Source organism: Telopea speciosissima, chromosome 9, assembly GCF_018873765.1.
Source record: "Telopea speciosissima isolate NSW1024214 ecotype Mountain lineage chromosome 9, Tspe_v1, whole genome shotgun sequence".
In the NCBI taxonomy this organism is placed as follows: domain Eukaryota; kingdom Viridiplantae; phylum Streptophyta; class Magnoliopsida; order Proteales; family Proteaceae; genus Telopea; species Telopea speciosissima.
Window position 1 is genome coordinate 5210346 of NC_057924.1, and position 25685 is coordinate 5236030.

Genomic DNA, 25685 nt, shown 5'->3' on the forward strand with positions numbered 1-25685 from the left:
CAGTCTCATATTAGCGTCATAATGATGTTTTGTAGTTTCTATGTTGTCATTTGTCTTTTTAATACCACATAAAAAGCGATAACTCCTTATAATCAAGCATAGTTACCTCAAGATTAACTGCTAAAAATTATGAGTACATCTGAATTCATTTGGATCTAACCCTCTTTTGTATAATTAGGGAACTTCATTAAGAGAGATAGGAAAAGAAAGAGAGAAAATCCAGGATATCCAATAAATATACTTAAAAGCTAAACAAACCAATTGCAGACAAAGAACAGAATAAACTATTTGCTAATGATTAAAAAATCTAATAAAACAGTTAGGTTAGTAGGGTGCCTAATTAACTACCTCTAGACATCCCTAATACCATAAATATATCATAAACATAAGATTTGCTGGAAACAAATCAAATTCATACACTTAACCTCGCTGCTCACGACCAAAGGCACTAAAAACAAATGGAGCCCTCAGGAAAGACAAATAAATAAATAAATAAATAAAAGAGATGGGAGTTGAGCATTTCTGATGGGTTGGGTTAGTTCTCCAACTCTTCGTCATTGGATTCTAGCTAAGATGATTAATTCCACATGAATCTATTTATGTAATCCAAAAAGAGTCTAAGCCTTTCTTCTAATAGATTTGATTTATTTAGGTTTAAATAAGACTTAGAAGTATCATTCTAAAATTTTATTATATTAGACTCATTTGATTCTTAAAACAAATAAAATATATGATGTAGTTCAAAAATGTGAACCAATTGTTGAACTCTTCTAAGAACTATAGAAGGTTTGGCGAATCGTTATCTCCTCCAATCCGCAGCCCCCTTTCAATTGCTCCAATTCCTCATATGGGGGCAGAAATGACCATCCTATCCCCTACCTGAAAACACTGCCCAAGGTGGGGTCCGTTCCCCCCATTAGAGGAATTGGAGTAATTGAAAGGTGCCCGCGAATTGGAGATGATAATTATTCAAGGTTTAGCTTCCAAGATGACTGATTCCACATGATTCTTTTTATGTAATCCAAAAAATAAGCTAGGCCTTTCTTCTAATAGATTTGATTATTTAGGTATAAATAATACTTGGAAGTGTCTATGTTAGACTGAATTGACTCCGTAAAACTGACAAAATATGTGATGCAGTCTAGAAACGTAATCCAAATTTTTTCATGAACGATAAAAAAAATAGATAGGCTTGATCGATGTCACAGAAACTCTTCTAGGTTCTGGGGCGAAGCTCTTCAAGGCTTAGAAATGATTAAAATTCTTCAAGGTATTAGAAAAGAGAAACTTCAAATTCAATTCATTAAATTTATTGCTCTAATGGTTTTGGCGCTATCTATTCAAAGAGAAAGAAAACCTTAAAAGATCTCAACTATCCATTTAATTAAGTTCTCAATTTTACAGTTAAGCAGAAAAGCAATAATAAACTAACAGAGAAGTGTTCCCTGTGGGGGAGCGTGGCCTCTACATGTGAATGAGGTCATTGAATCAAACACATGGAGGGTACAGTAGCATCCTCTCTCTCTTAAATTAAATATATTTTTTGGAGAAAGAACACCCGGTTGCGCCAGACATGCCACCCTTGTGTTAGGGAAATGATCGTCGCACCCCTGGTCATTTCCAGGGTTCCAGGGGATGCGGCGGTCATTTTGCATGCCCCTGTTCTAAAGCGTGACCAGATGACGCTCTCTTTCTCTCTAATTTTTTTAACCTGGGAAAAAGAGTGCTACCATAACTATGTACAGATCCCTTTACACCCTTCTTGTAGAATAAACCATGGGGCCCAGACTTACATTCTCTCCTATATTTACCATGTGGGCTTCATATGGTTGATACTATTTTTCAACCCGGCCCCTAATTGGTGTAGTATGCAAATTCTTTCTTATACTTACTACCCTTGTAGGAAACCCTCCCCATTCCAACAATAAGTGGTTTTTTATTTTAGGATGCTAGCATTCTGTGTCTATCTCTCTCCTTCTCACATGAAATGACATCGCTGCCCTCCAATGGGCGATTTCATTTTGCCACACCTCACTAGTGTGCTCCTCTATGCTACTCGTTGAGAGAACCCCTTTCTTTATTTTATTTTGAGATAGATAGTACCAGTTACTTGTAATGTTTTCAACATGTATGAGCTAGAATTTAATCATTTTATGGGTATGAATTAAAGGAAGGGAGTTGATTGGCAGACGTGGTTGGATGAAACCTAATATGGGAGATGGTCACTTTAATGGGTAATGGGCTTCAGTTAAGCGCCTTAAAGTGTAAAGTGTAGAATGAGATTATTTACAATTGAGCCTTATTATGGAACGATTTAATTGCACTCTATTTCAGGGTTAGTCACTGCTCCAGTCTATGTAAGGATAGCTATGCCCATTGATAGTGATCATCGACAACTTGTGCAGAGAACGGAGCAGACAAGACTGACAGGTGGAAGGGAGCAGACAAGACTGATAGCGGGGCAAAAAAAGCATTAGAGGAGTTATTCGACAAACGTTATGGATCCGAGTATGATTCCTTGATCAAGTCATTTATTTTTATTGTTTGTGTTTGACCCGTCGTATTGATCCTATGTAAAATTCTAACATTACTTGCATGGAATTATACGATGCTTCAAGAGATTAAGAACAATCTTCCATAACAAGATTATATATGCAACTCTTTATTGATGGTCTGATAAAGGACTGCTTACATTGAAAGTCTGTTTGATTTATGTAAACAAATCACCACCCGTTAGCGTGTTACGAGCTTGAACAATCGTATACAATCTCTAGATAACTTGAAAGGTTTCTCCATATAAAACTCCACACCATAAATCCTTGAGAATAAATGAAATCCCATAGAGAACACGATAGTAACTTGGAGAGCAATATTGAGAGAGAGTAAATTCCAACCCAAGACGGGTCGCAGTTCCCACGCGGCTGCCCCATGTGGGCGCCAACCCGAACCGGGTCTAGGCCCAAGTTCGGTTAACAATTTGCATGTGAAACTTCAATGTCATAGATTAGCTAGGAAACAAAAAATGGTCTGTCTGCACTATAAGAAGAATTCAAACTTTAAGATGCCATGATAGCAGCATGAAAAGTCAGAGCTCATAAGAAGGAATTTGTAATATTAAACTGTACCAGAATAGCTATAATTAATATCATGGCAGGTTGGGAGAATTTGATATTCACTTCCATTTTTGGTTAATCTGTTCTAATCCTTTCCTGATTTAACTCCATGTACAGTCCCATGATAAAGAACCCGCACAGCTTACTAATCAAAATTGTCTTTCTCTCCCACTATACATGGAGAAAGAAACATGGATCCTCTATCAACACAAACACAGATTGCTATGATAATGGCATCAAATTCCATTAGAATGGACTAATTATCACTGCAACTGAACAATCAAGCTCTCATCTCTTCTAAAGGATTTCCCTTCCCTACTGGAGGTAATTTACAATGTTGTTGACATAAAATGTACAAGATTACTCTGCACAAGATATTGGTTGAAATTGATGTTATTGGTTATGTATTGACAAAATCAGAAGAGCTTGCTGGCATACTCTTCGGTGGTCTCTTCGTATCTTCTGGAAGAAGAAGAAGAAGAAGATGCTAGATTCCTGAGCTCAGACAAGCTCCTTCCAAGTTGTAGAGCCACCTTCATTTCAAACAATTCTCCATTCTCTCTCTTCTCCACTTCCCTTTCCTTCAATGTAGACACAATTGTCTCCTCCATGAGTTTAAAGAAGCCAGCACTGCTCCTGTACATCTCAAACACCATCCCTACTTGCCCACCATGCTCCATTGTGTTCACTATGGTTGCCAGAGCTCCTGCAGTGACTCCTAAAATCACTGCCCATGAACCTTGATTTTGAGAAGCTGATCCCACAAGAGCAGACCCCACCGCCGCAAGCCCTGTGAGCAAAGGCCCAGAAATCGCTAAAGTCTTGTTAACCTTCAATACCAACTTGCTCAACCTTACATACTCTGCCATGTCCTTCTTCTTCAGCACCTCAACTATTTGTTTCATTTCCTCTTCCAGCTTTGTATTCCATCCATTGCTTCCCACACCGACTCCTTTCTGTCGCCGTTGTTGTGGCCACCACGTCGCAGGCTCGACGGTCCCTGGGAATTTGTCAAGCATTGTACCGAGCAAGGGAAGAGGGTAGGCCCTGTCGAGGGCTAAGATCTTGTCCATGGCATCCTTCACATCCTTTGCTGTGGGATTCCCAATTGCAAGAATTGTTTGGATTTCCCTATGGATCTGCTTGAACAATCTCGCTGCGTTTCGTTGTTCCTCAGCTAACTGAGAGGGCTGGATTTTGTTCATCACCACCAACATCCCTGTCGCTGCTGTATATAACAGTGTGGACGAGAGCTTGAGTGCTAGAAGAGGTTCTCCCGTTCCACAACTCGCAGCTGCAAGGCCCGTCATGGTTGCGGCGGTGAGGGTGATAGCATTAATGGACGTGAGGAAGAGGTGATTCCAGTTGTTTCGCTGCTCTCCTACGTTGGTATGCATCTCTGCTCTGTCCGCCGCCGCTTCCATAACAGAGTAAAGCTCGGCGACCACCTTGGAATCGGATTTAAGCCCATCTTCCCCAATTATATCACTTGGTTTACTTTCTGTTTGGGTTTGGATTGTGGTTATGTTGGTGTATCCACTTCTCTTGTTCAATTCCTCCAATAATAAGTCTCTTGCCGGGAGCCTTGTTGTGAGCGTGAATCTACTTGGCCGGAGTTTCGGGGCCTGAAGCGTAGCTCCAATCCTTCTTCCATATCGTGAAGAAGATGAAGAACATAAGAGACTTGAAGCTACCTGAAGTGTTGTCATTTAAACAAATCTCTCGTATAAACCTATTGTACTCGTAAAGCTCTGATTTTTGTTGTTGTTACAGTTTTGGATTTGGGTTTGAATGGTTTTGAAGACTGGAGAATGAGAGGTTGAGAGAATATAGAGAATTGGAGTTGATAACCTCTATTTATAGAAGGATATATCAGATTAGTATTGGAAAGGTTATAGAATTTGGACCTGGTTAAGAATTTGGACCTGGTTTAAGCTCTTTACCATCAACGTGTGGACCGAGTAGTGAGTGGTGCTGAGCAATTAAGGGGTTAGACCTTCTGGGTTTGGACAACTTGGAATCTTTCAATGGTTTGATTCGTCGTTACTTGTTACCTTGGGCTTATCATAGGATTGTATATGGAATCTTTCAATGGTTTGACTTAGCATTCGAATCTTGACTTTCAACGGTTATAACTCAAACCATTAATAGGATGTCGACGACTATTGAGAATTGGTATAAGCTTGGACTAGGGCATTTGTTAATCTTTTAAGGCCATACATAGGGATACATATGGGAGTAACCTGTCACTTGGGTGGGTACTTGAACGGTACGTCAAAAGCTCTAGAGCTGACAGAATGCATTAAACCAAGTGACAGTTATATTCTCATATATGCATCCCTATTGCCAGTGAAGATAATGATTCTTCAGATTCCATACCTTGATTGCAGCCACCCTTTGTGCATGAAGTTTTGGGTTACGATGGATAATTTTCATGCGTTTACTAAATAATCCTGTTTTCGCATTGAGACTCTGCAAGCAGGATTCCAAGTAAAAAGGAAATTAATTTTAGGATTTGGTTAATTATAGATGCAGATCGAATATATGCTTTACGTAAAACCCAGAACTTTAAAAACGATATTTGATTTGTGATGCTTTCTTCAAAATAACCTTTGTAAACAGATTTGAGACATCAAAACTGTATTCAATCAAGAAAAAGGAGTGGGAGTACTGGTGTACGTGGAAATTCTATGAAGGATGCATGAACTTGAATTATCCATTTAATTAATGATATCTAAACTCCAAACCTGCACAAGAACGACCTCTTAACCGATGAAGCAAAGTACCAGTAAATTTTCCCAAATTATGGATCCATATATGCTATAAAACGGTGACAAAGCAGTAACTTTTAATAAATTCAGGATTGTCAATCTCAATGTAAATCACTAATAAGGAAAAAAGATGGGATTGTTAATACATCGGTGTTTTCATGGAGTTATGTTTGGCGATGTAAATATATACATCCATTTCTTAATTTATAAACATGGGCAACAACAGATGGTATATATGTGGCGACAGCTTCCACATGAAACTCCCATGATTTGGAACGGAAATGTTTCATCCTAGCTCTTAGAAGATCCATCACCTTTTTTGCTAGAACAAAGAAGGAGACTCAACACAAGGTAATAAACTGTATAGGATCTTGAAATTCAGGATTGTCAATCTCAAGATTACATGCAATAACTGATGTATGTCAATTTCATCTTTCTGTTTACATTAATAAGTACATGACAGACACATTTGGACTCCTCATTTCACAATCTTGAAAAGTAATATATTGTAGTAATGTGTATGTCAAATTAAATCACCAAAGATAACAACCACCCGAACACCTCGAATTTGGGAAGAGCAGAGATTTCCAGAAAAAACTTCTCAGGAAATGAATCAATTATCAGATAATTTTGGATAAAAATGGGAAGAAATAGTAGGTAGAAATAAGAGAGTACACCACTAAATTCCATAGATCACACCCTGAGTTCACTTATAAAGACCTCTGTTGCTATAATCAAAGAGGTTCCAGTTTTCTGTGCCAAAATCCCATATACCCTGTAAGGCTCCAAGCCCCAACTCAAGCCTACCTGGAAGATAGACCTCTATATTCTTATTGTTACACCGAAATAAGGTAAAAATGTTTAAAGTTATGTCTCCCTACGCGCGACACCCTTGACCAACACTCAAGACGATTTCCCATCTTAATCTCATCAAATTGATGGGAAATGTGAGGGAATATCCATGAGCAAGCTAGCAGGGCCTATGTGCTTGACCTGAATCACAATCATGTATCTAAAGTTTTAAGTACTACCAGAAAAGAATATATCCAATTTTTTTAAACTATTACACTTCTCTAAGTTTTCTTTTGCTTTCTTTGCTCTTCTTATCTCTTTAAGCCCAACTGAGAGAGTACATGCGAGACCAAAATGAAACACATAAAAATAGGAAGCATGCATACAGTAGGCGTTAAAGAGTAACGAATAAACTTATAAACCTCATTTCGGCAAACAGACTATAAAAAATGAAAAAAGAAAGCATGTTGAACATTTACTTAGAGCGAGCTTTCTCCCATGGCTGCTCGCTCGTCAATTGACTCTTCCCATATTACACATTCTCCAAAGCACTTTTGATAAGTCATTATTCCCTGTTACCATTGAGGCAAAGTAAGTAAATATATGCAAGTCAAACATAACTTCACTAACTTGTACCCTAGTTCAAAATGTAAGCTAAAATTTATGCTGTTTTAGGCAAGTCCCTGCACAAAAATACCTTTCCATTACACTCTGAACAATCTAATCTAGATATCTTTCTATTCCACATTCTGTACATATATGGTGTATAGCCCCTGCCCCTACAACTTGGGCATGGTAACTCTCTGATATATTGGCCATTGGGACCAAACCAGGACCTTGGCTTGTGTGCTTCAGCAGCAACATATATTCCTGAACAATGACATTGGATGGAGTTACTTTTTAAAGATATACATATGCCATCCTAAATAGAGAAAGAAGGTGATCGATTTGAAAGTAAATTTACAACAGCTAATGCAAAGATAACATAGACTTAGGGGTTATGTTCGTTTCGAGGACTTGGCTCGATCTTACCCTTCAACAGCAACCTGAAACACACAAGACACACACACACACACACACACCCAGCCAAAACCCAAGGGGCTGCACTTTTTTCTGGCATACCAACATTTGGCATTTCAACATGAATTAATAACTGAATGTCCTCTGGGAATCCTCTTAGAAATTAAAACAGCTTGCAAGAGGGTTGATCGCAGTATCATTCATATTATTAAATACAAGGCAGTTGAAACGGATGTCTCAAAAATGTAAAAACCTGTCGCTCGAACTATAAGAACCTAGAAGAGCAGTGAATAAGTTACAAATTAGCCAGTGCCGGAAGCTTTTCAACAATTGCCAAGCCCCGATTTGAAATGTTGCAGTCTATCTATTGGCGAATTCACCCCAGTGACAACTATAAATTGATAAATCCTATCTAATTTTAGTACTGAAAAATACTGTATGTGTAAGGGCAAGCACCGCAATTTGTCCATGTAAATGAATAAAACTGAAACCTTGGCTGCGGACCCACTTCGAGTCCAAAAATCTCTTCGGAAGGATCATAATCAAGCTGTCAATCATGTAAATTAGAGAAAAAAAAAAATGTCATTCGGATTTATTTTTTTTTCGTTCGCAGATTCAAGAAGACGCACGAAAATGACAATAAATATACTCGATAACACTTCACATTCAAACGCAAACAACACGAACACGCATCAAACGACATACCAATAGAAGAATTAGTCGAGTAAAGCCAATGAATAACGTATAAGAATTATGGAATTCCAATAGATAACAAGAGAACATGCCTGGGCTTGTTTCGGCACTGAGACTGAATCATCGTTTATGGAAGAAGAATTTACACAAGAAACGAATCCAATCTTCCGAGTGGAACGGAGAAAAATCCATAGGTTGCCGTTTCTTCGTCTCCACTGAGGAACCAAAAGCCGAAGCGATGGAGTGAGAGAGAACATTTTAAGAAAATCCACATATGAAAGCGGGAAATCGAGCAGTTCCACAGAACGAATGAAATCCAAAGCAAGTACGTACTGCAGGCATATCAAAGCTCCTCTCCAGTCATTGGACAGGGCCAGTAAATGAAAGCACAGAGGGGAGGTAGGGATTCCGGGAGGTAAGAGTGTGGAGGACCTGAAGGTGGGAGTGGGCGTGAGGTCCACTGGAGTGTAAACGTGTAAGATTTTCCCTCTTGGAAAATGTTGCTTATGGTCCCACCGCAGACCTGACTGAGTCACCGACCTCCTGAGTCCGATTCTGAAGGAGTGCCTGAGAAGATAGAAAAAGAAGACGAAAGATGAACCTCTCATGTCATCACCTTCGTCTTCGTCTCCTTCCGGTTTTTTTTCCTTCAGAACCCTATCTTCTTGCACTCGCAAGCATTCCTCAGAAACTACAGCTTTATTCCAAATCCAATCCGCTCTCGCGTCTCTGCAGTCGCTCTTAAGAAGCTCTCTGAGGAATGCCGCCGTCCAGACTACTTCGGACAACAACAGAAGAAGTCCAACGGACCTGCAGACAATTCCTCTCCGCAGTTTACAGGAGATGAAATGACAGTTTCTCACTCTCCTTTCTCTCTTTCTCTAGTTTTAAGTTGATCTTATTAGGTACTCTGTTTGTCTGGTTGCAGCTTTGCCTCCGAGAGTTTTCGTTGGTCATTCTATATACAAAGGTCAGGCAGTTCTAACAGTAGAGCTCAGAGCTCCGGAGTGTTCGTTGGCCATTCTTATTTGTATTATGATTTTTTGGTTGTTGATGAGATTTAGTTACATGTTGCAATCCTATACGGCACGCTGCCCATAGCGGCCTAGAAAGTGAAACTGAGGCGCACACAATGATCGCGTTACCGCCGCTCGTCTTGAGCAGGGGGTAAGGCGGTCAATGCGTGTGCCTCAGTGTCTGGTACGTTAAAGCCGCTGTGGGCAACGCATTGTTGAAGATCTGGATTGTTATGTTTATGATGATAAAATACAGAAGCGGGCTTATTTTATTTGAAATTAACCTTCGGCTGGTTTACATATATGTTGGGTTTTTGGTTTAATGGGTTTTCTTTGGCATTAGTATGCATTCTTGGAGTAGATTCTGAGTCTAGAATGCATTCTGAAATTCGATTCTTCTCTATTTTTTCTCGCTTCAAAATGCTCTTGAACACGAATCGTTATCCCCTCCAATTCCTCCAATTCCTCACATGGGGGTGGAAATGACCACCCTACCCGAAAACATTGCCTAAAGTGGGGTCCACTCCCCCCTATTAGAGGAACTGGAGGAATTGGAGGTGATAATTATTCCCTTGAACCCATGATTTTTCACTGAGTTTCGAAGTTTATCTTGTAATCAGTACATGGAATTTGCCATTGAAACTCTGCTTACTATTATGAGTGAACTTGTTTTATCCAACTACCCTTTCTTGACTAAATGGTTTTGGTCTTGGTGGTGTATGTATGCAGTTTATAATTCTATTTGTTAAAAATCAACAAAAAGGAGAGGACAGAAAAGAAGGCTGAGTCGAACGAAATCGTTCGTCCTTAAGACGATTTGCACCCTCCTAATCCTGCAAAGGGTTGCGGCAAACCCGCCTCCCAAGATAAATCAGCGGATATTCGGTTGCGAGACAATAACACTGTGAAGCTATCGAGAATCTTTTTTAATACCTGGAGAGAGAATTCGTGGCCCATTTATAGGCCCACAAGGCCTGTTCGGATGGGTCACACCCATTGGCTCATATGGCTTGACGACGAGGTCATGACTATTGGCTGGGCTCCTTGGTGTTCGTGTGGGCTGCAACTCTTGGGGTCAATGTTAAACCAAGGGTTGCACTCCCTCTTTGATCGACCACCGATCCAACGGTCGGATCGATCCTAAGCACCCTTTGATCGAACACGTCGATCCGAAAAGATTAAGGCGACATCTGCGGACGATCGCGAAGTGCAAAGTGCGCCATCAAAGCGCCACATTGCGCCTCACGCTGCACGCTACGCGCACGCGCGTCGCGCTGGGCCGAGGTACCGTCCTCGCTCATAAGTGCACCGTACAATCTCTTCTAACATTACATGTGATAATAATAACTACTTACTACTAACACATATAAATCCAATGAGCTTTCCTTTCATAGCCGATGTGGGACTAAAAGTCCACATCAATATTTTGAAAATTCCAATAATTTCCCCAATTTTTTAAAATAAGCTGAGCCTCAGTCAATAAACTCTCGTACTTCTAAATCATACTTACATAAAGGTGTCTTTCGACTTGAACCTTTATGTTGTCAAAATACATTAGTACTTGTCAAAACGAAGTAGCCGTAGCCTTGAACTTAGAATTTTATAGCGACAAATCTAATATACTAGACATATGACTTACTTGAACATAGTTTCAATAACACCCGCACATTTATGGCCTTGTGCTTTCATCTTAGGTTTTCATAAGTGCCTTAGAGACAAGCTTTGAATCTACATGACGGCCCCACTTCTGCACTTATATAGGTGAATCTAATCAAATGCAATTGTATGACTTGCATTTCCTATAAGGCATAGACTCATTGAAGGATTGATCCTACACCCTCTGTCGGTTTCTCCATACAAACATGCACTACCTTGAGATGTCAAGAGATCTTATCTCTACTAGTTGAGTGCATAACCGGTTATTACTACAAGTGTTTTCCATTGAACTAGTTGACTAGATGTTGGTCTAGTGTCTAGTTGGTTTCCACTTGCAGTTACCTCTCATTTAAAAGCTTTAAACCCATCTCCCTGGAAGTCCTCCATACCACATCCCTACCAGGCCTTTTGTAAAGGGATCAGCCAAATTTTCCTTTAACTTTACATAACTAATAGTCACAACTCCTTTGATGAGTTGTCCTCTTACATAGCTATGTCTTAAATCGATATGCCTTGACTTTCCATTGTAGACTTTATTATAAGCCCTTGATAATGTTGCTTCATTATCACAAGATATTGATATAAGCGGTATTGGCTTAGGCCACGAGAGGAATCTCTGTTAAGAGGTCCCTAAGCCATTCTCGCTTCCTTTCTTGCCATTGCTAAAGCGATAAATTCAGACTCCATAGTGGAGTGTGAAACTACGATCTGTTTCTTGGATCTCCAAGAAATTGATCCTCACCCAAGGTAAATATCCAACCACTTGTGGACTTTGATTCATCGGATCCTGTGATCCAATTAGCATCTGTATATCCTTCTAAATGCTGAGAAAATCCTTATAACTTAATGCATAATTCATTGTGCCCTTTAAGTACTTAAGTACTCTAGAAAGCGCATTCCAATGAATTTGTCCAGGGTTATGAGTAAACCTACTCAAAACACCAAGCCAAAAGCTATATCGGGACGAGTGCCGCATGGCATACATTAAGCGCCAATGATACTAGCGTATTCCAATTGAGATATACAATTCCCTTCATTAGAAATTAATCTAATAGAATGATCATATGGGGTAGCAGCTGGTTTCAAATCCTCATGATTGAATTTCTTTAATATTTTCTTTATGTAATGAGATGTGTTAAAGAAATACAATCGGAGGATTTAACAATTTTGATTCCCAAAATTATATTTGCTTCACCCATATCTTTCATATCAAAACACGAAGATAGGAAAGCCTTTGTCTCAAAAGCAGTGCTTGCATTAGTACCAAAGATTAACATATCATCAACAAATAAACATATTATAACACCATGTCCATTCTTGAATTTAGAATAAACACATTTATCGATTCATTTATTCTAAATCCATTTGCTACAACCTTTTGGTTAAATTTATCATGCCATTGCTTAGGAGCTTGTTTTAGACCATACAAAGATTTGACTAGTTTACAAACCTTACTTTCCTGGCCTTTCAAAACAAACCCTTGAGTTGTTCCATGTAAACTTTTTCTTCTAAATCTCCATTTAAAAAGCGTTTTAACATCCATTTGGTGTATAACAAGTTTATTAATCGATGCTAAAGCAATTAACAATCTAATTGTACTAATTCTAGCAACAGAGCATATGTATCGAAATAATCAATGCCTTCTTTTTGCTTAAAGCCCTTTGCTACAAGCCTAGCTTTGAACTTATCAATAGTTCCATCACTTTAAGCTTTCGCTTAAAAATCCACTTACAACCAATAGATTTAAAACCAGGGAGGTAAACTTTAAAACCCATGTTTTATTACCCATGAGAGAATCCATTTCATCATTTATAGCTTCTTGCCAAAAATAGAATCTTGAGAATTCATGGCTTCTCGAAAAGTCAATGGATCATGTTCAACATTATACACACAAGAATATGTAACTTCATTTCTGTTTCCTTCTACCAAGAATTGATAGAAATCGGACCAAAGGATTTTTCCACTCTAATTCTTTTACTTCTTCTAAGTTCAACACTCTCATTATTCTCGAATTTGATTGAACAATACCTTGATCCTCCTTGTTTGTATTTTCATTCTTCCGTTTCCTAGAGAATGAATCCTCAAAGAACTCAAGCATCTCTAGATTCCAAAATTGTATTTTGGCTAACGGTCTCTGTAGATTCCATCGTTAGAAATCTATAGGCCTTGCTATGTTGGGCATAGCCAATGAAAATACATTCAATTGCCTTTTCACCTAATTTAGGTCTTTTAGGATACATTAATCTTACCAATGCTCTACATCCCCATATTTTGAAATATCCAAGAGAAGGTTTTCTCTTCATCCAATATTCATAGGGAGTGATATTAGTCTTTTTATGGGGTATACGGTTAAGTATATGACAAGCGGTCATTAATGCTTCCCCCATAAATTCTTTGGTAAGTCGAAGTAAGTAAAAGTGTATTCACCATTTCATTAGAGTCCTATTTTTCTTTCTGCTACTCCATTCATTTGAGGACTATAAGGTGCCGTTGTTTGATGGATAATTCCATAAACTTCACAAAAATCATCGTGGAGAAGTATTCTCTTCCCTATCGATTCAGTAAGATTTTAATCTTACGATCCAATTGGTTTTCCACTTCGGCTTTGTAGATTTTGAATTTCTCCAAAGCCTCATCTTTAGTCCTTAACAGATATACATATGTGTATTTTGAACAATCATCTATAAATGTGATGAAATATCTTTTACCACCTCTAGTTAGAATACCTTCTAATTCACACAAATCGAATGTACTAATTCTAAGAGTTGTGTATTCCTTTCTACTTTCTTAAAAGATTTTCTAGCAATTTTAGACTTGATGCATACAGAACATTTGTCATGACTAGAAGATGTGCATTCTGGTAATAAACCTAATTTAACCATATTTCTCATGCACTTATAATTAACATGCCCAAGTCTAGAATGTCATGTATCAAAAGTAGAAACAATGTAAGCAGAAGATGAGTTTTCATTAATCATATTAAATTTATACATCCCGTTCGATGCATATCCTTTCCCAACATAAACTCCCCCTTTGGACACTATGATGTTCCCTGACTCAAACAGATTTTAAATCCATGTTTGTCAAGCAAGCTTACGAGACATTAAGTTCTTCCTAATATCGGGAACATGAAGTACATCATTCAAAGTAAGCTTTTTCCCGGATGTGAGATTCGAGAACCACTGTGCCTTTACCTATGACCTTAGCGGTTGAAGAATTTCCCATAAAGAGATCTTGTCCATCGCTATAGGTTCATAAACTTTGAACAAATTTTTGTTCTTGGCAACATGTTTGGTTGACCAGGAATCGATCCACCATTCCTCATCATAACCCCTTGCATATACCTCGGATATCATAGCAGCCATCATCATTGTCAATCATGTTGGCTTGGTCCTTTTGTTGCTTCTCCTTGATATAAACTCGCACTATTTCTTGAAATGGCCGACTTTTCCGCATTTCCAAAGCCGCTTTGGGGTTAATAAATGTACCCTTTTTCTTCTCGAAAGCGAGTGCCTTTCCCATCATACTTTCTCTTCTTGCCCTTAGAAGATGCATTTTCTATGACATGAGCCTTTGGAGATTTTTCCTCCAATTCAAGTTTATCCATTTGCGAGAATTCTCTTCAACTTGGATATACTTAATCAACTCTTGCATAGTCATTGCATCCTTCTTCCATTTCAACTCTTTTCGACAATCTTTCCAAGCAAAAGGTAACTTTGAAATAATAGATGACACTTGGAAAGATTCGTCAAGAGAATGGCCCTCGAGATGATTTGATTCATGAGACCTTGCAACTCATAGGTTTGTGAAATAATAGATTTATCTCCTACCATCCTGTAATCAAACAACTTACTTATAAGAAACTTCTTGTTGCCGACATCCTCAATTTTGTACTTTTTGTCGAGATCCTCCCATAGTTCTCTCGACGTGTCATGCTCTGTAAATTTGGGCTCATACACATCATAAAGTGTGTTTGATAACCCATTGAGGATGTAGCCCTTGCACATGAAGTCGTCTTGCTCCCACTACAGCGGCTGCTGTTTCGCATCGGTGTCTCTCCATTTGAAGCTTACGCGGTGGTGTACCGGTGTCGGTGCTCACGGCTTCTCTTCGTTTAGGACATGAGCAAGTTTCAAAGCGGTGAGGAAGAAATACATCTTCCCTTTCCAACGTTTGAAAAATGACCCATCAAACTTCTCAAGTTTGCTTATCTCGTTCCCGTGTATCTTCATGATTGCGGTCTCCTCCATTGAGTAAATCTGTCTTAAGATTGTTAAAAATCTGAACAAAAAAGGAGAGGACAGAAGAAGGCTGAGTCGAACGAAATCGTTACATCCTTAAGGCGGTATTTGCACCCTCCTAATCCTGCAAAGGGTTGCGCAAACCCGCCTCCCAAGATAAATCGATCAGGTGATTGATTCTGAGTTACATAGACAATAACTTGTGAAACTATCGAGAGAATCTTTTTTTAATACCGGATCGAGAGAATTCGTGGCCCATTTATAGGCCCACAAGGCCTGTTCGGATGGGTCACACCCATTGGCTCATATGGCTTGACTGACGGTCATGACTATTAGGTGGCTCCCTTGGTATTCGTGTGGGCTGCAACTCTTGGGGTCAATGTTAAACCAAGGGTTGCACTCCTCTTTGATCAGCCACCGATCCAACGGTCGGATCGATCCTAAGCACCCTTTGATCAGACACGTCGATCCCAAAAAGATTAAGGCGACATATGCAGAAGTACAAAGTGCGCCATCAAAGCGCCACATTGCGCCTCACGCACACTCACGCGCCAGCGTGTCTGTCGCGCCGGACGGTGCCGTCCTCGCCATAAGTGCACCGTACAATCGCTTCTAACATTACATGTGATAATAATAACTACTTACTACTAACACATATAAATCCAATGAGCTTTCCTTTCATAGCCGATGTGGGACTAAAAGTCCACATCAATATTTTGAAAAATTCCAACACTATTCCTTCTTGGTTGGCATGCTTTTGTGTATTCCATGAAACCAGATGACCCTCGCCGTATCAACAACACCAATCCCTGTTATGGGGCTGATTTTGAGTGGAGCAGATAGGTCCAAGTTTCTGTTTGGATGAGAGAAGGTAGAGTAAAGGCTTAATGAATTTTCACTTCACATGACAGCAAATTATTTGATTTACTGACTTCATCAAAAATTGTACCTGTTGTGGAGAGATTGTCTCAGATTTTGTCTGATACAGAGTTCAGCTCTCACTGAGGAATTTGTGTTTTGGCTGATCGATCGAGTGAAGTGATGATTGGTCATGTTACATAATGTTTGTTCAAATCATGCTTGGAACGTTATATATGCCATGCTTTAAATTTTTAAGGGATGCAAACAGCTTTGTTTGGCAAAGAGCCTGCTGAATTTATCATTTCTCATCTTGCTTCAAGCCAAATGATTATTGGCATATCAACATCATCTACACTCCCAAGAATCATGGATAGTTATCCATGTAAAAAGGGAAGGTGACGGTTTTGAAAACCACAATACAAGTCGGAGTTATCAATTTTTATGCTTTTTTAATCTAAACCGTCTATTCCTACTCAAAGTTGGGAGAGGTGCATAGTAATATTTAGATTATTGGTATATATGCGTGAACATACACAGGATGTGTGTCAATACAAAAAGAGGTTTTTACCCACAAAAAAAAAAAAAATACAAAAAGAGGTATGTGATTGAATTAGATTCTATAATTTGATATGTGGTTAATCTAGACCATATCCTCTCTATCCAACTATCAGAATGGACATAACGTTCGTCCACATAGTAGAATAGATGCTCTGTAACATTTGGTAAACTAACAGATCTTTGCGACAACAATAAATCAATTTAGTGGGATCATTCTCCTTTTCTCTTTTTATTAACTCCAATGTTGGACTTGATCAAGCCCTGACGATGATCATATTCATGTAGAATCAATAGATCTAATAAAGTGAACAAACAGTGACTCGCACGAGCCAAGCTCTAAACTAAAACTTCAATCCCTCCAACATCAGGCAGGATTGACAGATCTTTTCCAACCAACCAACACAGGCAATTGGTCCACTTTTTTTTTTTAAAGAGGGGGGGAGGAGGATGTTCATTGTTTTTCCATAAAACGTCGTCATAATTTTTAGGAGGCGTTTCACCACATCCACATTGAATTGAATGTGCAACATCTCGAGAAATGAAAATTCCCAACTTTTCAATCATTACACGGGTGTAATTCGAATCAGAAGGATCTACAGCACAAGAGATACCAACCTTCTTCCACATTTTCTCCGGAAATGAATTCAGAAGCCCTAGATACTCTTCTTGATCAAAAGATTTACGTTTACTGAGATTCTTTTTCAATTTTTTACAAAACCGACTCCCTAATGCAATGATTTATGAATCAGTTGCTGAAATCTGCCATCCACCAACGCATTTGAACAAATAAAAATCATTGGAATCTTCATTTTCGGGTTTCAAATTGCATAATATATCATACGCATTTAATATAATGGGATATTGCGATTGAACGATGTGGCCTGAGGGATCAGCCGCAACCTTCGTGACTAGTTCGAGTAACGTCACGAGCACCGGAGGTAAAAAATGAGCAACTGGAACCAAAATTACAAAGCAAATGCGTCGAGACCGTAGTTAGTTATGGGAGTAACTAAAGAAGGGAAAAAAAAATTTGTGGGCAATAATCAGAGAGTGAGAAGAACTTAGGAACCAAAAGAAAACCAAACACCCAATTAGTTATGGGAGTAACCATTGTTTCCCTGGCAGGAGAATGTTCAACTTCAAATGTTGAGGGCGAAGGGGGGAGGGAGAGAGAGAGAGTACCTCCTCTGGCGCCGATGCTACAACAGGTTGCTGCTTCTCCGGACACGCACACGTCTAGTTTCTGTGTTGCGCTGCCTGCCTTTCGTTTCTCTGGATACCAGCGCCAGGCACCGCTGGGAGAGAGGAGCTGCGCGAGGAAGGAAAAGGATGTGTTTCAGGGCTGTGCCGCTGTGCGCAAACGAAGAAATAAGGACGCCGACGGAAGAGGACTACGATGGGTTAGGGTTTTTTGGAGGGTTTTCCTGTTTGGGGACTTTTGTCGATGGTTGAACACTTGAACCATTGGGGGATGGTTTAGTTTCAAAACGGGAAAAAGAACTCTGCCTGGTTGCATGACCACTGTGCGCAGACGCAATCCCCCTGTAATGACTGCTCTGCCCCCCTTACAAATAAAAATCCCCTATGATTGATTCCCCTTTGTGTCCCTTCATTGCCTCCCTAGGGGCTACTAAGTCGGCATTCTTCTTCCTTTTGAAAACCCCATTTTGTTTAGGAAGAATTTTCTGTCCAGGAGTGTGGACCATCGACAAAAGTCCCCAAACAGGAAAACCCTCCAAAAAACCCTAACCCATCGTAGTCCTCTTCCGTCGGCTTCCTTATTTCTTCGTTTGCGCACAGCGGCACAGCCCTGAAACACATCCTTTTCCCTCTTCGCGCAACTCCTCTCTCCCAGCGGTGCCTGGCGCTGGTATCTAGAGAAACGGAAGGTAGGCAGCGTAGCACAGAAACTAGACGTGTGCGTGTCCAGAGAAACAGCAACCTGTTGTAGCACCAGCGCTAGAGGAGGTACTCTGTTTCTCTCCCTCCCCCCTTCACCCTCAACATTTGAAGTTGAACATTCTCCTGCCAGGGAAACAATGGTTACTCCCATAACTAATTGGGTGTTTGGTTTTCTTTTGGTTCCTAAGTTTTTCTCGCTCTCTGATTACTACCCACAACTTTTTTTTTCCTTCTTTAGTTACTCCCGAGAGAGAGAGTACCTCCTCTGGTGCCGGTGCTACAACAGGTTGCTGCTTCTCCAAACACGCACATGTCTAGTTTCTGTGCTGCGCTACCTGCCTTCCGTTTCTCTGGATACTAGCGCCAGGCACCGCTGGGAGAGAGGAGCTGTGTGAGGAGGGAAAAGGATGTGTTTCAGGGCTGTGCCGTTGTGCGCAAACGAAGAAATAAGGAAGCCGACGGAAGAGGACTACAATGGGTTAGGATTTTTTGGACGATTTTCCTGTTTGGGGACTTTTGTCGATGGTTGAACACTTGAACCATTGGGGGATGGTTTAGTTTCAAAACGAGAAAAAGAACTCAGCCTGGTCACATGACCCCTGTATGCAGACGCAATCCCCCTGTAATGACTTCTCTACCCCCCCTTACAAATAAAATCCCCCATGATTGATTCCCCTTTGTGTCCCTTCACTGCCTCCCTAGGGGCTACTAAGTCGGCATTCTTCTTCCTTTTGAAAACCCCATTTTGTTTAGGAAGAATTTTTTGTCCGGGAGTGTGGACCATCGACAAAAGTCCCCAAACAGGAAAACCCTCCAAAAAACCCTAACCCATCGTAGTCCTCTTCCGTCGGCTTCCTTATTTCTTCATTTGTGCACAGCGGCACAGCCCTGAAACACATCCTTTTCCCTCCTCGTGCAGCTTCTCTCTCCCAGTGGTGCCTGGCGCTGGTATCCAGAGAAACGGAAGATAAGCAACGCAGCACAGAAACTAGACGTGTGCGTGTCCAAAGAAGCAGCAACCTGTTGTAACACCGGCGCCAAAGGAGGTACTCTCTCTCTCTCCCTCCCCCCTTCGCCCTCAACATTTGAAGTTGAACATTCTCCTGCCAGGGAAACAATGGTTACTCCTATAACTAATTGGGTGTTTGGTTTTCTTTTGGTTCCTAAGTTCTTCTCGCTTTCTGATTATTGCCCACAACTTTTTTTTTCCCTTCTTTAGTTACTCCCGAGAGAGAGAGTACCTCCTCTGGCACCGGTGCTACAACAGGTTGTTGCTTCTCCAGACACGCACACGTCTAGTTTCTGTGTTGCGCTGCCTGCCTTCCGTTTCTCTGGATACCAGCGCCAAACACCGCTGGGAGAGAGGAGCTGAGCAAGGAGGGAAAAGGATGTGTTTTAGGGTTGTGCCACTGTGCGCAAACGAAGAAATAAGGAAGCCGATGAAAGAGGACTACGATGGGTTAGGGGTTTTTGGAGGGTTTTTCTATTTGGGGACTTTTGTCGATGGTTGAACACTTGAACCATTGTGGGATGATTTAGTTTCAAAACGGGAAAAAGAACTCTGCCTGGTCGCATGACCCCTGTGCGCAGACACAATCCCCCTATAATGACTGCTCTACCCCCCTTACAAATAAAAATCCCCCATGATTGATTCCCCTTTGTGTCCCTTCATTGCCTCCCTAGGGGCTACTAAGTCGGCATTCTTCTTCCTTTTGAAAACCCCATTTTGTTTAGGAAGAATTTTCTATCCGGGAGTGTGGCCCCAACTCCAGTGTAGGGTCATGGGAGCTGTGTGAGAAAGCATCAATAGGGGTGGAATTTCTACATTTCATGAAGGGTGAGGTAGTCACTTTATGTCATCATGTGTGTGAGCATAGGAGCTACACTCTGGGACATAATGTTTGTTCAAATCATGCTTGGAACGTTATGTATGCCATGCTTTAAATTTTTAAGGGATGCAAACAGCTTTGTTTGGCAAAGAGCCTGCTGAATTTATAATTTCTCATCTTGCTCCAAGCCAAATGATTATTGGCATATCAGCATCATCTACACTCCCAAGAATCATGGATAGTTATCCATGTAAAAATGGAAGGTGACGGTTTTGAAAACCACAATACAAGTCGGAATTATCAACTTTTATGTTTTTTTAATCTAAACCATCTATTCTTACTCAAAGTTGGGAGAGGTGCATAGTAATATTTAGATTATTGGTATACATGCATGAACATACACAGGATGTGTGTCAATACAAAAAGAGGTATTTTATTGAATTAGATTCTAAAATTTGATATGTGGTTAATTTAGACCATATCCTGTCTATCCAACTATCGGAATGGACATAGCGTTCGTCCACATAGTAGAATAGATGCTTTGTAACATTTGGTAAACTAAAAGATCTTTGCGACAACAATAATTCACTTTAGTGGGATCATTCTCCTGTTCTCTTTTTATTAACTTCAGTGTTGGACTTGATCAAGCCCTGATGATGATCATATTCATGTAGAATCAATAGATCTAATAAAGTGAACAAACAGTGACTCGTGCGAGCCAAGCCCTAAACTGAAACTTCAATCCCTCCAGCATCAGGTAGGATTGACACATCTCTTCCATCCAACCAACATAGGCAATTGGTCCTTTTTTTTTTCAAAGGGGAAGGAGGAGGGGGGGGGGGGGCGATGTTCATTGTTTTTCCATAAAACGTTGTCATAATTTTTAGGAGGCATTTCACCACATCCACATTGAATTGAATGGGGATTTCCCTTACCCATGGATTTGTGCCTTTGGATTGATATGGGTATCAGAAATAGATGGGATGACATTATCGATTTCATGCTAAAAGGGACAAAATAATAATGACTCTAGATGGGTGAGTGAACCCAACTCCTATGGGTGGAGGAAAACTCTCCTAATTCTACGACTCAAATGTGTAGTTGAAGGGATTCCTCGTGGATATAGAAGCTCTCAAAATTGCGATCGACCTAAAATTGAATGGTTGCTTCGTTTGTGAACAGCCCAACTCCGAGCAAGCCGTGTTACAGAAATGGTGAAAGGTATATAGTGCATATGGTTTTTTTCTTTCTAATCCTGTTCACAACTGAAATATAAATAAACAATAAATGCATCAATTTTTACAGACTTAATATGACCTTCTTGTTTTCTGATTGACAAATCATTATATAAATACCAATTTCAGATGAACAGTGAACTTGTAATATATGCAACTGAAGCTTCAAGAAATTTTCAAACAAAATTTTGGATGAACAAGAAGTTTCAGGGGAATGCTATCAAACATCAATTGGGTTTGCTTGTTAAGGATTGTCATGCTTACCACATATGTCATGCTTACCACATATCTTTACATAAACTTCCTAGACAAAATTTCATCCAATGTCTTCCTGAATAAGGATTCAGGAGTCTTAGGCCTTTGCCTTCTATCGCCTCCAAATAAATGAAACAGTTCTCAATCAAGTGCGACATAAATTGCACTCACATTCAAGCACACTGCAGTATACACGCCAATAAATTGAATGCTGTGTAGAACAAATCCTTGTCTTCAAACATTCCTATATTTCAAGACTAGTTGAAAATGAAACATATCAGTTAACTGAATTTAAGCTCAATGAGGAAATCAATTCCCTTCAAAAACCCAATGAAGGATTACCACAGTTCACATCAATAATGAAAAAACATGAAGTCCAAATTTTTTTAGTTAAATAACTTATAACCATTCATCTAGAAATGTATTGTCACAGATGTTACAGAATCATGAAGCGCAAAATACAAATATCAATGCAATACCAACCGGTTTAGCCTATGCAACTTCATGCTGTCCAACTTCTGTTCTCAAATTCTCAATCACATTGGCTACCGAACAACATAAACTAGCTTCCAAAGCTAAAGACTTCACGATCACCTCCATCGATCTCAGCTCTTCATGAAATTCTGAGTACAATACCAAGGAAGAGAAATGCTCATCCAGTACCAATCCAAGATACTTCACAATGGACTCAAGGGATGGCACCCAGTCACAGGCTTTCAAACCCAAAACCAATGCTGCTGATGGACAGAGGCCTGCCTGGGGAAACCTCTGGTACTTCCTCAACCACTTCCCCATGTACCGAATCAAACTTAACATCTCGGAACCATCCAATCTACTGAGAGAAGAAGACAATGTCAGTTCATCAAGGTTAGAAGATGCAAACAAGTAATGCAGACAGAGTTCCGATGCAGAAAATCCGTCGTGGGCTATCATCAGCAGGACTGAAGCTTGCTTGGCTAAATTAGATTTCTTCCCGGTGAGGTTTTCAGAGGCTACCTTCTCAATAGCTAAAAGAGCTTGGCTTTCCCATTCTTTCCTAACCTTGACCATACTACCATATGCTTCTTTTGGTGGGGACAGAAAGTATTTCAATACAGAAAGAAGATCTGATGACTGAAAGTCAGAAAAGTGCTTGATACAGAGACAAATCAAATCTGATCTCTTCGCATCAATGAGAGACTCAAGCACATATGTAGATGATGAATGACCAACAAGCCCTTGACTAATTAAAGTTTCCAGCAACTCCCAGAGTTCCAGCAGTAAACAAGCCTCTAAAACCGAACGTGCAACATCTCGAGAAATGAAAAATCCCAGCTTTTCAATCATTACACTGGTGTAATTCGAATCAGAAGGATCAACACCACAAGAGATACCAACCTTCTTCCTCATTTTCTCCAGAAATGAATTCAGAAGCCCTAGATACTCTTCCTTATCAAAAGATTTACGTTTACTGAGATTCTTTTTCAATTTTTTGCAAAACCGGCTCCCTAATGCAATGATTTCTGAATCAGTTGCTGAAATCTGCCATCCGCCAACGCGTTTGAACAAAGAAAAATCATTGGAATCTTCATTTTCGGGTTTCAAATTGCATAATATATCATCCACATTCAATATAATGGGATATTGCGATTGAACGATGCGGCCTAAGGGATCAGCCGCAGCCTTCGTGACTAGTTCGAGTAACGTCATGAGCACCCAAGGTAGAAACTGAGAAACTGGAACCAAAATTACAGAGCAAATGCGTCGAGACCATAGTTAGTTAAAACGGAAACAACAATTTTTTTTGTTAGGGACAGCATAGAAATTAAACGGTATAGTAAAAAATGCCGTCAAACATTTCAATAATGGCAACAAAAAAAAAAAAAGAAATAGATGGTATGGGTTTTAAACGTTTAGAATTTGCAAATACAGGACTAAATAACAGCAATATACACAACAAAATTGAGCAATTATTAACTAAATGCCTGCATCTAAAGTTCAAAGCAACTATAACATCTAAGAAAAATATATATTAATATCGACATTTGATTCCAAATTCCACAAAACTTATCCTTTTTCCTCACCATTCTGTCTAGGTCTCTAGGCCTCAACTACCAAAATGATAAACATTCACATTGTCACATTGGTGGAAAGTAAGACATAGTATAGTTTATACAAGATAAAAATTTACACACTGTCAAGGGCTAACAAATTCTTTGAACATAAAAAAAAAAAGGGAAGGGGACAAATAGTCCCAAATTCATTGAACAAACAACTCAGCCTTATCCCAAATAAATGGTGTTGGCTACATGGATCCTTAACCTCCAATCAGCTCGGTTTTAGGTCATACTTGATAAAAGGCCTAATCTATGCATGTCGTTCCTCACCACTTCTCCTAGTCATTTTAGGTCTGCCCCTAGCTCTTTTAGCTCCTTCAATCTGAATCAAATTATCCCTTCGTACTGGAGCCTCCAAAGGCCTCAGTTGAAATTCTTTGATCCAAAAAAAAAAAAAACCCCCAATGTATAAAGCAATAAGAGAGGACCGACTGACTGTCTTAGATGACAAAAACATCGGTAAGCTACTGAACTAACTATTGTCAGCATAATAACCATGATCTTGAATGAGTACTGCCAGCGGGTAATAGACACCAATAGCAGACTATGGAGGAGTTCTCTGAAATTACTCACCAGTAATTAGAACCGTAAACTACTTCTAACAGAATCAGAAAGCTGAGAATTCGCCCACGATTTTGGTTTGGAACCCACCCAATCGTTGAGAATCTACCTCAATACCAAACCATGAATCCACATGGAAATTGCAAGTAACAGAATTTCTCTATTGATTGATTTATTTGTCTCTGCAGCTTACATCCACCCATGAATGTAGAGTTGTAGACTACAGTTTCAGCCTTAACCTGATATAATTAATAACTTTCTAAATTTTGAAATTAGAAACTACTTAGATGACCTAACCCTCTATTTTGATCATATAAAGAAACCCGAAAATCCCCAATTAGTAAACGGTCCAAAATCTATGCTAGAAAAATTGACATAACCATATCAAAACCACCAAATAAAGTGAAACAAAAATCAATGACAGATACCAAAATACAAGATACAAAAACAAAACAAGGAATTAATTGACCAGTTAATTAAACAATTAAAACCTTAAAAGGAACAAGAGATTTTAAGGCTAAAGAAGGGAAAAAAGGTGTGGGTAAAAATCAGAGAGCGAGAAGAACTTCAGAACCAAAAGAAAACCAAACACCCAATTAGTTATGGGAGTATTTATTGTTTCCCTGGCAGAAGAATGTTCAACTTCAAATGTTGGGGGCGAAGGGAGAGAAGGAGAGAGAGAAAGAGAGAGAGGGTACCTCCTCAGGCGCCGGTGCTGCAACAGGTTGCTGATTCTCCGGACACACACAGAGCTAGTTTATGTGCTGCTCTGCCTGCCTGCCTTTCTCTGGATACCAGCGCCAGGCACTGCTGGGAGAGGGGCTGTGCGAGGAGGGAAAACGATGGGTTTCAGGGCTGTGTCGCTGTGCGAAAACGAAGAAATGAGGAAGCCAACGGAAGAAGACTACGATGGGTTAGGGTTTTTTTGGAGGGTTTTTGTGTTTGGTGCCTTTGGTCGATGGTTGAACACTTGAACCATTGGGGGATGGTTTATTTCAAAACGGGAAAAAGAACTGAGTCTGGTCACGTGACCCCTGCGCGCATACACAGTCCCCCTGGAATGACTGCCCTGCCCCCGTTACGGTT

The 25685-nt window shown here is 39.9% G+C and overlaps 2 protein-coding genes across 2 annotated transcripts; both read right to left on the reverse strand.

Annotated features, from left to right (window-relative positions):
- Positions 1-3529: 3529 nt before the first annotated feature.
- LOC122641097 (probable F-box protein At4g22030) lies at positions 3530-4822 on the reverse strand. Its single transcript, XM_043834414.1, has one exon. The coding sequence runs from the start codon at positions 4820-4822 to the stop codon at positions 3530-3532; it is 1293 nt and encodes a 430-aa protein (XP_043690349.1).
- A 9549-nt stretch (positions 4823-14371) lies between these two features.
- On the reverse strand, positions 14372-23724 carry LOC122641083. Its single transcript, XM_043834401.1, has 3 exons — positions 22378-23724; positions 22295-22302; positions 14372-14381 (listed from the first exon to the last, which is right to left on the reverse strand). Exon 1 carries the CDS (start codon positions 23629-23631, stop codon positions 22435-22437), a length of 1197 nt encoding a protein of 398 aa, XP_043690336.1. The 5' UTR covers positions 23632-23724; the 3' UTR covers positions 14372-14381; positions 22295-22302; positions 22378-22434.
- Between the last annotated feature and the right edge of the window lie 1961 nt (positions 23725-25685).

Coding starts and splice junctions, on each gene's coding strand:
- LOC122641097 (XM_043834414.1), bottom strand. CDS start 4,822: ATGACAACACTTCAGGTAGCTTCAAGTCTCTTATGTTCTTCATCTTCT.
- LOC122641083 (XM_043834401.1), bottom strand. CDS start 23,631: ATGACGTTACTCGAACTAGTCACGAAGGCTGCGGCTGATCCCTTAGGC.